Source organism: Heterodontus francisci, chromosome 35 (assembly GCF_036365525.1).
Source record: "Heterodontus francisci isolate sHetFra1 chromosome 35, sHetFra1.hap1, whole genome shotgun sequence".
In the NCBI taxonomy this organism is placed as follows: Eukaryota; Metazoa; Chordata; class Chondrichthyes; order Heterodontiformes; family Heterodontidae; genus Heterodontus; species Heterodontus francisci.
The window spans coordinates 34,360,713-34,374,561 of record NC_090405.1 but is presented as its reverse complement, the minus strand read 5'-3'; the positions used below and the strand labels follow the sequence as shown (position 1 = coordinate 34,374,561).

General features: G+C 45.7%; 1 protein-coding gene and 1 long non-coding RNA gene across 5 annotated transcripts in view; one reads left to right on the top strand and one right to left on the bottom strand.

The window, feature by feature from the left end:
* Positions 1 to 13,849, bottom strand: part of LOC137350599 (hydroxylysine kinase-like) — a 51,341-nt gene that overhangs the window by 11,157 nt on the left and 26,335 nt on the right. For all 4 annotated transcript variants that reach the window (XM_068015305.1, XM_068015307.1, XM_068015306.1 and 1 more), the window contains one exon: positions 8,232 to 8,374. In XM_068015305.1, the coding sequence (XP_067871406.1) occupies positions 8,232 to 8,374 (143 nt within the window). The remainder of the gene's footprint in view (positions 1 to 8,231; positions 8,375 to 13,849) is intronic.
* The window catches only part of LOC137350602 (uncharacterized), a 44,579-nt gene that overhangs the window by 28,209 nt on the left and 2,521 nt on the right, over positions 1 to 13,849 (top strand). The window lies entirely within an intron of this gene.

Below are 13,849 nucleotides of genomic sequence, written 5' to 3'. Positions count from 1 at the left end.
TACACTGAAAAAGCAATGCTTGCAGTACAAACTTATGGGCTTAATTGGAGGACTGAAACATGTTACAAGGCTTGAATTACGAGGCGAGATTACACAAAGTAGGGTTGTATTCCCTGGAGTTTAGAAGGTTTAAGGGGCAATTTGATCAAAGTTTTCAAGATATTAAGGGGAACAGAGTGAATAGATTGGGAGAAACTATTTCCATTGGTTGGGGAGTCTAGAACTGGGGGGGGGGAGGGGAGGGTGGGGGTGCTCCTCTAAAAATTAGAGCCAGACCTTTCAGGAGTGAAATTTGGAAACACTTCTACACACAAAAGGTGGTAGAAGTTTGGAACTCTCTTCTGCAAATGGCAATTGATGCCAGATCAATTGTTCATTTTAAATCTGAATTTGATAGATTTTTGTTACCCGAAGATATTAAGGGATCCAGGGTAACGGTGGGTACAGGTTTCAGATCAGCCGTGATCTTATTGAATGGTTGAACAGGGTTCGAGGGGCTGAATGGCCTCCTCCTGTTCCTCAGTTCCTCAGTTGTGAGCTCAATAACAGGCGTTTCTGAGTCCTAAGTACCAACATCCACTTTTTATCCCTTTCTCTTACCCCTTCTACATGATAATCCACACAATTCTGCATTACATGAATGAAAACTTTAACAAGCTTGTTCCTTAACAATAACTTTAGTTTTAACAGGTTAGTTTTCCATAGACTGGTACACGTCTCCAACTTCGTCATCTTATTGATAGCTTCACTCTTGTTACATATAATTGCTATTCAACCAAGTGAAATTTTGAATTATTAATTTGTCGTTGACTCGGCACCATTTCATACCAATCTCCTGCTTCTAAAAAAGATGAGGTATACTCAAATGTTTCCTTCTGTAGAACTAACTGTATTATATATGAAGCTTGTCTTTTAATTAGGTTTATAGACGTGACTAAACTGACTATTGCTTTAAGGTAATTCTTAGCTCAACAGTTCAGTGGTCGCTGCATCTAAATTGATTTGTAATTCTCTGCCTAAGGTTAACATTATTATAATATAAAGAGAAGTCAATAGCAGTGGGACAGTCTGATTAACCCTTTCCTTACACTGTTTCTGAATGCATCAGGCATTTCAACAGCAGCTTGATCACAAACTGCTCCATAAGTTCAATTTCCTAAGTGTGAACAAGATGCCACTTCCCTTAGTCTCGACTCATTCCTCCGACTATCCTTCCCCATTCCCTCACAAAATATTTACCAGCGTCCATGTTTTCATTTTCTTCATGATTTAAAGACTTGAAGTGTTGGAGCTCACTTAATGATCTACTTTCCAATAAGCATGGGTTGAATCCCATCAGATTGCTATCAGAAACTAATGGCTGACAACTTGGAAAAACCGTTGTTTTTTTTTTAATTCTCCCCATCTCCGTACCTTTTTATAAATAAAGTGACCAAAGTGCAGACAGTTTACATGTTTCTTATTCATTCATCAGATGTGGGCATCACTGGCAAGTTTATTGCCCATCCCGAATTACGCTTGAGAAGGTGGTGGTGAGCTGCCTTCTTGAACCGCTGCAGTCCATGTGGTGTACGTGCACCCACAGTGCTCTCAGGGAGGAAGTCCCAGGATTTTGACCCACTTGCCATTTCACAGGGCAGTTAAGAGTTAACCCCATTTTGTCCCATGGAGTCACATATCGGCCAGGCTAGGTAAGGGAGGCAGCTTTCCTTACCTAAAGGATCTTAGTGAATCAGATGGTCTTTTTATGACAATCCAGTAGTTTCATGGTCACCATTTCTGATGGAGGGTCGGCTAGCTCAGTTGGCTAAACAGCTAGCATAAAATACAGAAAAATATCAACAGCACAGGTTCAATCCCTGTTTGGCTGTGGTAGCTCATGGAGGCCTACCTCCTTGCCATGCCCTGCCCCACACTTGAGGAGTGGTGGCCCATCAAGCTGCACATCACCACCCGTCTCTCTCTAATGGGGGAGAGATGCCTATGATCCTTTGGGACTCTGGCTCGAGCAATTTCTGATAATAGACTTTTATTCCAGATTTATTTTTTGAATTCAATTAATTGAATTTAAATTCCCCAGCTGCCATGATGGGATTTCAGCTCACATCTATAGATTATGAGTTCAATAACATGATCACTATGTTATCTTACTCTCAACACGTGACTTTCCCAAATCTGTGTGAAGTACTGGTATGAGCTCCAAAGTCTTTGCTCTCTGGATAAATCTGTACAATCATGGCCTCTGCTTGGGGAGCTGGACTCTAACATGTGTGTCTGGACTTCTGAGGTTTTGCTGGTAAATGGACTGACAGGGGATGTGTCACCCTGACCCCCTTACAGTGGTAACCATTTTATTCATCAAAGCCTCCACTTTCATGGGGAATAACCCAGTGGCTAGTGTGAGTAAGTGGACCAAGGACATGGTCCCAGCCAATCCTGTTGACATTCTTGGAACAGTGGACTTGGGTGCAGATGGAGAATCCTGGCTACTGTTGCTAGTTGCAGCCCCAGTCAGGTCAGAGACAGGAGAATACTACAGGCAAGATGACATTTTCAAAAGTAACGCACAAATAAGACCTGAGATTACTTAAATTGTTGGAAAAATATGAGTATTTGTGACTGAACCTATTTAGATGGAATTTGGCTCCAACTAAACAAAGAGATCATGTTTAAGTCGTTTGTCTTTGCTCCTCTTGCTGGGCAAAAGAACCAGGTGGGCGAGATGGGGAGAATGTTTTATTGGCACAGTGTGTTGTTATGATCTGGAATGTGCTGCCGGAAAGGGCAGTGGAAGAAGATTCAATAATAACTTTCATAAAGGGATTGGATAAATACCTGAAAAGGAAACATTTGCATGGTTAAGGAGAAAGATCAGGGTAGTGGGGCCAATTGGATAATTGCTCTTTCAGAGTGCCAGTACGAGCATGATGGGTCGAATGACCTCTTTTTGTGCTGTATGAAACTCAATAGCCCAGAATTTCCACTACCTCATTTACACCGAGATTACACTGAAATCTACTCTGGTTTCTACACCAATCACGGCAACGAGAATTTAAACCCACATTTCCTGCGTAACAGAAAAACCCTTCATAAAGTAAACACAAATTCAATGCCACTGCTAGTGGTAAGAATGCGGCTGTAAAAAGATAGGCTGCTGAGTTTTGCCAAGATGCTTCAGTCTCAGAGCCCCTAGCCTCTGCTGGTCCCCTTGCTCTTCTATTCTGAAAACAGATATATCCCCATGGGGAAGACCATTCCAGTTACCTAGTCCTTCGGAACATGAAGAGAGGGGGGAGAGGGGATCCAAAGATGCACTGAGACTGAAAGTGCTTTGGTTAAGTGTAGTGCAGGTTCAAGTAAGGAAAGTAACAGAGAAGGTTGATGAAGGGAATGCAGTGGATATTGTTTATATGGATTTTAAGAAAGCGTTTAATAAGGTACCACATAAAAGGCTGCTAAACAAAATTGAAGCTCATGGAATAGGAGGGTTAGTGTCCAATTGAACAAAAAAATTGGCTTTAGGACAGGAGGATGGTGGACAGTGGTGTTCCCCAAGGGTCAGTGCTGGGACCACTGCCTTTTTTTGCTATATATAAATGACTTGGATCTTGTATTACAGAAATTTCAAAATTTGCCGATAACACCAAACCTGGAGGTGTGGCAAACAGTGAGGAACTTCCTGCAACAGGACATAGATACGCTCGCTGCTTGACAGGTGGCAGATGGAATTTAATAATGAGGAGAGGCGGTGGCGTAGTGGTATTGTCACTGGATGAGTAATTCAGAGACCCAGGGTATTGCTCTGAGGACATGGGTTTGAATCCCACCACAGCAGAAGGTGGAATTTGAATTCAATTGATAAATCCAGAATTAAAAGCTAGTCTAATGATGGCCATGAAACCATTGTCAATTGTTGTAAAAACCCATCTGGTTCACTAATGTCCTTTAGGGAAGGAAATCTGCTGTCCTTACCTGGTCTGGCCTACATGTGACTCCAGACCCACAGCAATGTGATTGACTCTTAAATGGCCGAGGAAGCCACTCAGTTGTATCTAACCACTATGAAGTCAATAAGAAACGGATCACCTGGCATTGACCTAGGCACCAGAAACAACAATGGCAAACCCAGCCCTGTCGACCCTGCAACGTCCTCCTTACTAACATCTGGGGGCTTGTGCCAAAGTTGGGTGAGCTGTCCCACAGACTAATCAAGCAACAGCTTTACATAGTCATACTCATGGAATCATATCTTACAATGTCCCAGACACAGCCATCAGCATCCCCAGGTATGTCCTATCCCTCTGGCAGGGCAGATCCACCAGAGGTGGTGGCACAGTGGTATACAGTCAGGAGGGAGTTGCCCTGGGAGTCCTCAACATCGACTCCAGAACCCATGAAGTCTCATGGCATCAGGTCAAACATGGGCAAGGGAACCTCCTGCTGATTACCACCTACCACATTCCCTCAGCTGATAAATCAGTACTCCTCCATGTTGAACGCCAATTGGAGGAAGCACTGAGGGTGGCTAGGGCACAGAATGTACTCTGGGTGGGGAACTTCAATGTCCATCACCAAGAGTCGTTCGGTAGCACCACTAATAACCAAGCTGGCCGAGTCCTAAAGGACATAGCTGCCAGATTGGGTCTGCGGCAGGTGACGAGGGAACCAACCTGAGGGAAAAATATACATGACCTTGCCCTCACCATCTGCCTGTTGCAGATGCATCTGCCCATGACAGTATTGGTAGGAGTGACCACCGCACAGTCCTTGCGGAGACAAAGTCCCGTCTTCACATTGAGGATACCCTCCATTGTGTTGTGTGGCACTACCACCGTGCTAAATGGGATAGATTTCAAACAGATCTAGCAATGCAAAACTGGGCATCCATGAGGCGCTATGGGCCATCAGCAGGAGCAGAATTGTACTCAACCACAATCTGTAACCTCATGGCCCAGCATATCCCCCACTCTACCATTACCATCAAGCCGGGGGACCAACCCTAGTTCAATGAAGAGTGCAGGAGGGCATGCCATGAGCAGCACCAGGCATACCGCAAAATGAGGTATCAACCTGGTGAAGCTACAGCCCAGGACTACTTGCACGCAAAACAGTGTGAGCAGCATGCAATAGATAGAGCTAAGAGATACCATAACCACTGAATCAGATCCTAGCTCTGCAGTCCTGCCACATCCAGTCATGAATGGTGGTGGACAATTAAACAATTAACAGGAGGAGGTGACTCCACAAATATCCCCATCCTCAATGATGGGGGAGCCCAGCATATCAGTGCAACAATCTTCAGCCAGAAGTGCCGAGTTGATGACCCATCTCGCCCTCCTCCTGAAGTCCCCAGCATCACAGATGCCAGACTTTAGTCAATCCGATTCACTCCATGTGATATCAAGAAATGACTGAAGGTACTGGATACTGCAATGGTTATGGGCCCTGACAATATTCCAGCAATAGTACTGAAGACCTGTGCTACAGAACTTGCCGTGCCCCTAACCAAGCTGTTCCAATACAGCTACAACACTGGCATCTACCCGGCAATGTGGAAAATTGATCAGGTAGATTCTGTACACAAAAAGCAGGACAAGTCCAACCCAGCCAATTACCGCCCCATCAGTCTACTCTCGATCATCAATAAAGTGATGGAAGGTGTCACTGACAGTGCCATCAAGCGGCACTTGCTTAGCAATAACCTCTCACTGACCTCTCAGTTTGGATTCCACCAGGGCCACTCAGCTCTTGACCTCATTACAGCCTTGGTTCAAACATGGACAGAAGAGCTGAACTCAAGAGGTGAGGTGAGAGTGACTGCCCTTGACATCAAGGCAGCATTTGACCGAGTATGGCATCAAGAAGCCCTAGCAAAACTGGAGTCAATAGGAATCAGGGGGAAAACTCTCCACTGATTTGGAGTTGTACCTAGTGCAAAGGAAGATGGTTGTGGTTGTTGCAGGCCAATCAGCTCAGCTCTAGAACATCACTGCAGGAGTTCCTCAGGGTAGTGTCCTAGGCCCAACCAGCTTCAGCTGCTTCATCAATGACCTTCTTTCAATCATTAGGTCAGAGGTGTGGATATTCGTTGATGATTGCACAATGTTCAGCACCATTCACAACTCCTCAGATACTGAAGCAGTCCGTGTAGAAATGCAGCAAGACCTGGACAATATCCAGGCTTGGCCTGATAATTGGCAAGTAACATTCGCGCCACACAAGTACCAGGCAATGACCATCTCCAACAAGAGAGAATATAACCATCTCCCCTTGACATTCAATGGCATTACGATCACTGAATCCCCCACTATCAACATCCTGGGGGGTTACCATTAACCAAAAACTGAACTGAAGTAGCCATATAAATACCATGGCTATGAGAGTAGGTCAGAGGCTCGGAATCTTACGGCGAGTAACTCACCTCCTGACTCCCCAAAGCCTGTCCACCATCTACAAGGCACAAGTCAGGAGTGTAACGGAATACTCTCCACTTGTCTGGATGGGTGCAGCTCCAACAACACTCAAGAAGCTCGACACCATCCAGGACAAAGCAGCCCGCATGATTGGCACCCCATTCACAAACGTTCACTCCCTCCACTACCGTTACACAGTGGCAGCAGTGTGTACCATCTACAAGATGCACTGCAGCAACTCACCAAGGCTACTCAGGCAGCACCTTCCAATTCCATGACCTCTACCACCTAGAAGGACAAGAGCAACAGATGCATGGAAGCATTCACCACCTGCAAGTTCCCCTGCAAGTCACACACCATCCTGACTTGGAACTATACACCGTTCCTTCACTGTCGCTGGGTCAATATCCTGGAACTCCCTTCCTAATAGCACTGTTGGTGTACCTACACCACATGGACTGTAGCGGTTCAAGAAGGCAGCTCATCATCACCTTCACAAAGGCAATTAGGGATTGGCAATAAATGCTATCCGAGCCAGCGACGCCCACATCCCAGGAACAAATAAAAAAAATGACAAGTGTGAGGTGATACTTTTGGCAGAAGGAATAGGGAGAGGCAATATATACTTAATGGCACAGTTCTAAAGAGTGTGCAGGAACAGAGGGACCTGGGGGTGCATGCTCATTGATCTTTGAAGGTGGAAGGACATATTGACAGAGTGGTTACTAAAGTATGGGATCTTGGACTTCATAAATAGAGGCATTGAGTACAAAAGCAGTGAAGGTATGCTGAACCTTTATAAAACTCTGATTAGGCCCCACTGGAATGTTCTATCCAGTTCTGATCACCACACTTTAGGAAGGATGTGAGGGTCCCTGAGAGGGTGCAGAGGAAAATAGACAGAATGATTCCAGGGATGGAGAATCATAGTTACAAGGTTAGGTTGGAAAAGCTGGGGTTGTTCTCCTTCAGGCAAAGGAGATTGAGGGGAGATTTGAGGTGTACAAGATTATGACAGGCTTAGATAAGTTCGACAAGGAAAAACTGTTCCCATTAACTAATGGTGCAAGGATTAGGGGACAAAGATTGAAGGATTTAGGCAAGTGATGCAGGGGGAATATGAGGAAGAATTTTTTTACACAGCGGGTGGTAATGACCTGGAACTCGCTGCCCACGAAGGTGGTGGAAACAGAGACAAGGATTTCAAAAGGAAATTTCATGGCTACTTGAAGGAAATATACTTGCAGGGCTATGGGGATCAAGTGGAGGAGTGGGACTGACTAGATAGCTCCATGGGGAGCCGGCATGGACTTATGGGCTGAATGGCCTCCTTCTGTGCTCTAAATGACTCTATGATTCTATGGGGGAAAAGAATCACTGCCGACTCCAGGAATCTAATTTAGACCGTGCTGCGCCTACATTTTTTGGGAATAAGTTTACATTGGATACAAGGCTACATAGCATACAAGGCTACGGGCCAAGTGCTGGAAAATGGGATTAGAATAGATAGGTGCTTGATGGCTGGCATGGACACGATGGACCGAAGGGCCTGTTTCTGTGCTGTATAACTCTATGACTCTATGGATCAGCATTGATGCAAATTTAGGGAACTTATTCTATGGTCTTTTGTATGACGGGGGAGCTATGTTAATACAGTAAGTGGATTTTGTAAAGGGTTGTGGTGTGACTGATCAATGAAACTGCAGATAGTGATGCTCCAGTGTAGGTCATTTACCCTGTTGGGCGTGCTGACAATTACAAGTAAATGCCGAGCCCCTGTCTCCAGTTACTAAAACAAGGAGCAAAATATTTAAATACCTCATGAAGACACTTGTCCATTTGGGCAATAGTTTTGCCCATTCTGTAGAAAGTCCGATGATCCAAAGTGAGACTGGCAACTGGGACCCCAGGGAGGTAAGTCAACAGCCTGACCATGTGCTGTCTATACTCATTCTTTTGCTCTGTAATATATTTTGAGTAATACAGTCAACTTTTAACATTGGATTCTTAACCATCATATTCCAAGTACTGTAGCAGGTTATAACAGTTCTGCTCTGTAGGTTTCACTATAAGGGTTAAAAGGTGCATGTGCCCTGTTAAACATTTATAACGACAAACTACATCTTAAAGTGAAGGGTCACTGACCCGAAACGTTAACTCTGCTTCTCTTTCCACAGATGCTGCCAGACCTGCTGAGTGATTCCAGCATTTCTTGTTTTTGCTTCAGATTTCCAGCATCCGCAGTATTTTGCTTTTATTAAAGTGAAGTTGGTCAGGCACCTTTTTTTTTATTCCTTCAGGAGATGTGGGCATTGCTGGCTAGGCCAGCATTTATCGCCCATCTCTAATTGCCCTCGAGAAGTTGGTGGTGAGTTGCATTCTTGAACTGCAGCAGTCCTTGGGGTGTAGGTACACCCACAGTGCTGTTAGGAAGGGAGTTCCAGGATCTTGACCCAGCGACAGTGAAGGGACGGCGATATAGTTCAAAGTCAGGATGGTGTGTGACTTGGAGAAGAACTTGCAGGTTGTGTTGTTTCCATGCATCTGCTGCCCTTGTCTTCTAAGTGGTAGAGATTGCGGGTTGGGAAGGTGCTGTTGAAGGAGGCTTGGTGAGTTGCTGCAGTGCATCTTTTGGATGGTACACACTGCTGCCACTGTGCGTCAGTGGTGGAGGGAGTGAATGTTTGTGAATGGTTTGCCAATCAAGTGGGCTGCTTTGTCCTGGATGGTGTCGAGCTTCTTGAGTGTTGTTGGAGCTGCACTCATCCAGGCAAGTGGAGAGTATTCCATCACACTCCTGACTTGTGCTCTGTAGATGATGGACAGGCAATGGAGAGACAGAAGGTGAGTTGCTTGCCACAAAATTCCCAGCCTCTGACATGCTCTTGTAGCCACAGTATTTATGTGTATTAAGAGTATCTTTTTCATGATATGGGGCACCAGACCTTAGGAAATATATATAGGCCTTGCAGGAAGCACAATGCAGAATCCGCAGAATAATACTGGGGCTTAAAGGGTTCATTGAGGACAGAATGCATAAGCTTGGTTTCTATTCCCTTGAGCTTAGAAAGATAGAGGAATTATTTCCTGTGGTGGGAGAGTCCAGAACAAGGGGGCATAATAAAATTAGCACGAGGCCGTTTAGGAGTGAAATCTTCAGTGTTTTCAGCTGCTGAGGCCCTACGTTCTGGAATCCTTCCCTGAATCGCCCTGCTTCTCTACCTTTCTCTGCTCCTTTGGGACACTCATTAAAACCTACCTCTTTGACCAGGTTTGTCGTGACCTGTCTTAAAATCTCCTGATGTGGCTCGGTGTCAAATTTTGATCTATAATGCTCTTGTGAAGCACCTTGGCAGATTTTGCATCTTTAAAGACACTATACAAATTGTTCTTTCGCAGGTAAATGAGATACAGATCAGTTAAAATCTAACTGCATGGTAGAACAGATTTAAACATTAAAAAAAGAATATAAGAAATAAGATCAGGAGTAGGCCATACTTAATAATTAATTAGTGCTAGAAATATCAGTTAGAGGGGTGAAGTGCTTCACCTGTGAGATGTGGGAGGTCCGTGACGCTTCCAGCGTTCCGGACGACTACATCTGCAGGAAGTGTACCTAGTTGCAGCTCCTCACAGCCCGCATGGATCAGTTGGAACGGCAACTGGATGCACTTAGGAGCATGCAGGTGGCAGAAAGCGTCATAGACACGAGTTTTAGAGACGTGGTTACACCCAAGGTGCAGGCAGATAGATGGGTGACCGCTAGAAGGGACAGGCAGTCAGTGCGGCAATCCCCTGTGGCTATCCCCCTCTCTAACAAGTATACCATTTTGGATACTGTTGGGGGGGATGGCCTATCAGGGGAAAACAGCAGCAGCCAGAGCAGTGGCACCACGGCTGGCACTGTTGTTCAGCAGGGAGGGACAAAGCACAGAAGAGCAATAGTTATAGGGGACTCTATAGTCAGGGGCACAGATAGGCGCTTCTGTGGACGTGAAAGAGACTCCAGGATGGTATGTTGCCTCCCTGGTGCCAGGGTCAAGGATGTCTCTGAACGGACAGGGGGCATTCTGAAGGGGGAGGGTGAACAGCCAGAGGTTGTGGTTACACATCGGTACCAACGACATAGGCAGGAAGAGTGACGAGGTCCTGCAGGGGGAGTTTAGGGAGTTAGGTAAAAAGTTAAAAGACAGGACCTCTAGGGTTGTAATCTCGGGATTACTCCCTGTGCCACATGCCAGTGAGGCTAGAAATAGGAAGATAATGCAGCTAAACACGTGGCTGAACAGCTGGTGTAGAAGGGAGGGTTTCAGATATCTGGACCATTGGGATCTCTTCAGGGACAGATGGGACATGTACAAGAAGGACGGGTTGCATCTAAACTGGAGGGGCACAAATATCCTGGCCGCGAGGTTTGCGAGCGTCACTCGGGAGGGTTTAAACTAGTGTGGCAGGGGGGTGGGAACCAGAGCAGTAGGACAGCAAGTGAAATAAATGAGGGGGAACTAGTAAATAAGGCCAGTAAGACTAAGAGGAAGAGCAGGCAGGGAGATGTTGCTGAACACAGCGGGACTGGTGGTCTGAAGTGCATTTGTTTCAATGCGAGAAGTATAACAGGTAAGGCAGATGAACTTAGAGCTTGGATTAGTACTTGGAACTATGATGTTGTTGCTATTACAGAGACTTGGTTGAGGGAAGGACAGGATTGGCAGCTAAATGTTCCAGGATTTAGAAGCTTCAGGCGGGAAAGAGGGGGATATAAAAGAGGTGGGGGAGTTGCATTACTGGTTAAGGAGAATATCACAGCTGTACTGTGGGAGGACACCATGGAGGTGTCATGCAGCGAGGCAATATGGGTGGAGCTCAGGAATAGGAAGGGTGCAGTCACGATGTTGGGGGTTTACTACAGGCCTCCCAACAGCCAGCGGGAGGTAGGGGAGCAGATATGTTGACAGATTTTGGAAAAATGTAAAGGTAACAGGGTTGTAGTGGTCGGTGATTTTAACTTCCCCTATATTGACTGGGACTCACTTAGTGCTAGGGGCTTGGATGGGGCAGAATTTGTAAGGAGCATCCAGGAGGGCTTCTTGAAACAATATGTAGATAGTCCAACTAGGGATGTGGCATACTGGACCTGGTATTGGGGAATGAGCCCAGCCAGGTGGTCGAAGTTTCAGTAGTGGAGCATTTCGGGAACAGTGACCATAATTCCATAAGTTTTAAGGTACTTGTGGATAAGGATAAGAGTAGTCCTCGGGTGAAGGTGCTAAATTGGGGGAAGGCTAATTATAACAATATTAGGCAGGAACTGAAGAATTTAGATTTGGGGCGGCTGTTTGAGGGTAAATCAACATCTGACATGTGGGAGTCTTTCAAACGTCAGTTGATTAGAATCCAGGACCAGCATGTTCCTGTGAGGAAGAAGGATAAGTTTGGCAAGTTTCGGGAACTTTGGATAACGCGGGATATTGTGAGCCTCGTCAAAAAGAAAAAGGAAGCATTCGTGAGGGCTGGAAGGCTAGGAACAGACGAATCCCTTGAGGAATATAAAGACAGTAGGAAGGAACTTAAGCAAGGAGGGCTAACAGGGGTTCTGAGAAGTCATTGGCAAACAGGATTAAGGAAAATCCCAAGGCTTTTTATACGTACATAAAGAGCAAGAGGGTAACCAGGGAAAGGGTTGGCCCACTCAAGGACAGAGAAGGGAATCTATGTATGGAGCCAGAGAAAATGGGCGAGGTACTAAATGAGTACTTTGCATCAGTATTCACCAAAGAGAAGGACTTGGTGGATGATGAGCCTAGGGAAGGGAGTGTAGATAGTCTCAGTCATCTCATTATCAAAAAGGAGGAGGTGTTGGGTGTCTTGCAAAGCATTAAGGGAGATAAGTCCCCAGGGCCTGATGGGATCTACCCCAGAATACTGAGGGAGGCAAGGGAAGAAATTGCTGGGGCCTTGACAGAAATCTTTGCATCCTCATTGGCTACAGGTGAGGTCCCAGAGGACTGGAGAATAGCCAATGTTGTTCCTTTGTTTAAGAAGGGTAGCAAGGATAATCCAGGAAATTATAGGCCAGTGAGCCTTACATCAGTGGTAGGGAAATTATTAGAGAGGATTCTTCGGGACAGGATTTACTCCCATTTGGAAACAAATGGACTTATTAACGAGAGGCAGCATGGTTTTGTGAAGGGGAGGTCGTGTCTCACTAATTTGATTGAGTTTTTTGAGAAAGTGACAAAGATGATTGATGAAGGAAGGGCAGTGGATGTTATCTATATGGACTTCAGTAAAGCCTTTCAAAAGGTCCCTCATGGCAGACTGATACAAAAGGTGAAGTCACATGGGATCAGAGGGGAGCTGGCAAGATGGATACAGAACTGGCTCAGTCATAGAAGACAGAGGGTATCAGTGGATGGGTGTTTTTCTGAATGGAGGGATGTGACTAGTGGTGTTCCGCAGGGATCAGTGCTGGGACCTTTGCTGTTTGTAGTATATATAAATGATTTGGCGGAAAATGTAGCTGGTCTGATTCGTAAGTTTGCGGATGACACAAAGGTTGGTGGAGTTGCGGACAGTGATGAGGATTGTCAGAGGATACAGCAGGATATAGATCGGTTGGAGACTTGGGCGGAGAAATGGCAGATGGAGTTTAATCCGGACAAATGTGAGGTAATGCATTTTCGAAGGTCTAATGCAGGTGGGAAGTATACAGTAAATGGCAGAACCCTTAGGAGTATTGACAGGCAGAGAGATCTGGGCGTACAGGTCCACAGGTCACTGAAAGTGGCAACGCAGGTGGATAAGGTAGTCAAGAAGGCATACGGCATGCTTGCCTTCATCGGTTGGGGCATAGAGTATAAAAATAGGCAAGTCATGCTGCAGCTGTACAGAACTTTAGTTAGGCCACACTTAGAATATTGCGTGCAATTCTGGTCGCCACACTACTAGAAGGACGTGGAGGCTTTGGAGAGGGTACAGAGGAGGTTTACCAGGATGTTGCCTGGTCTGGATGGCATTAGCTATGAGGAGAGGTTGGATAAACTCGGATTGTTTTCACTGGAACGACAGAGGTGGAGATGCAACATGATAGAGGTTTACAAAGTTAAAAGCGGCATGGACAGAGTGGATAGTCAGAAGCTTTTTCCCAGGGTGGAAGAGTCAGTTACTGGGGGACATAGGTTTAAGGTGAGAGGGGCAAAGTTTAGAGGGGAAGTGTGAGGCAAGTTCTTTACACAGAGGGTGGTGAGTGCCTGGAACTTGTTGCTGGGGAAGGTGGTGGAAGCAGGTACCATAGAGACGTTTAAGAGGCATCTTGACAAATACATGAATAGGATGGGAATAGAGGGATACGGATCCCGGATGTACAGAAGGTTTTAGTTTAGGCAGGCATCAAGATCGGCGCAGGCTTGGAGGGCCGAATGGCCTGTTCCTGTGCT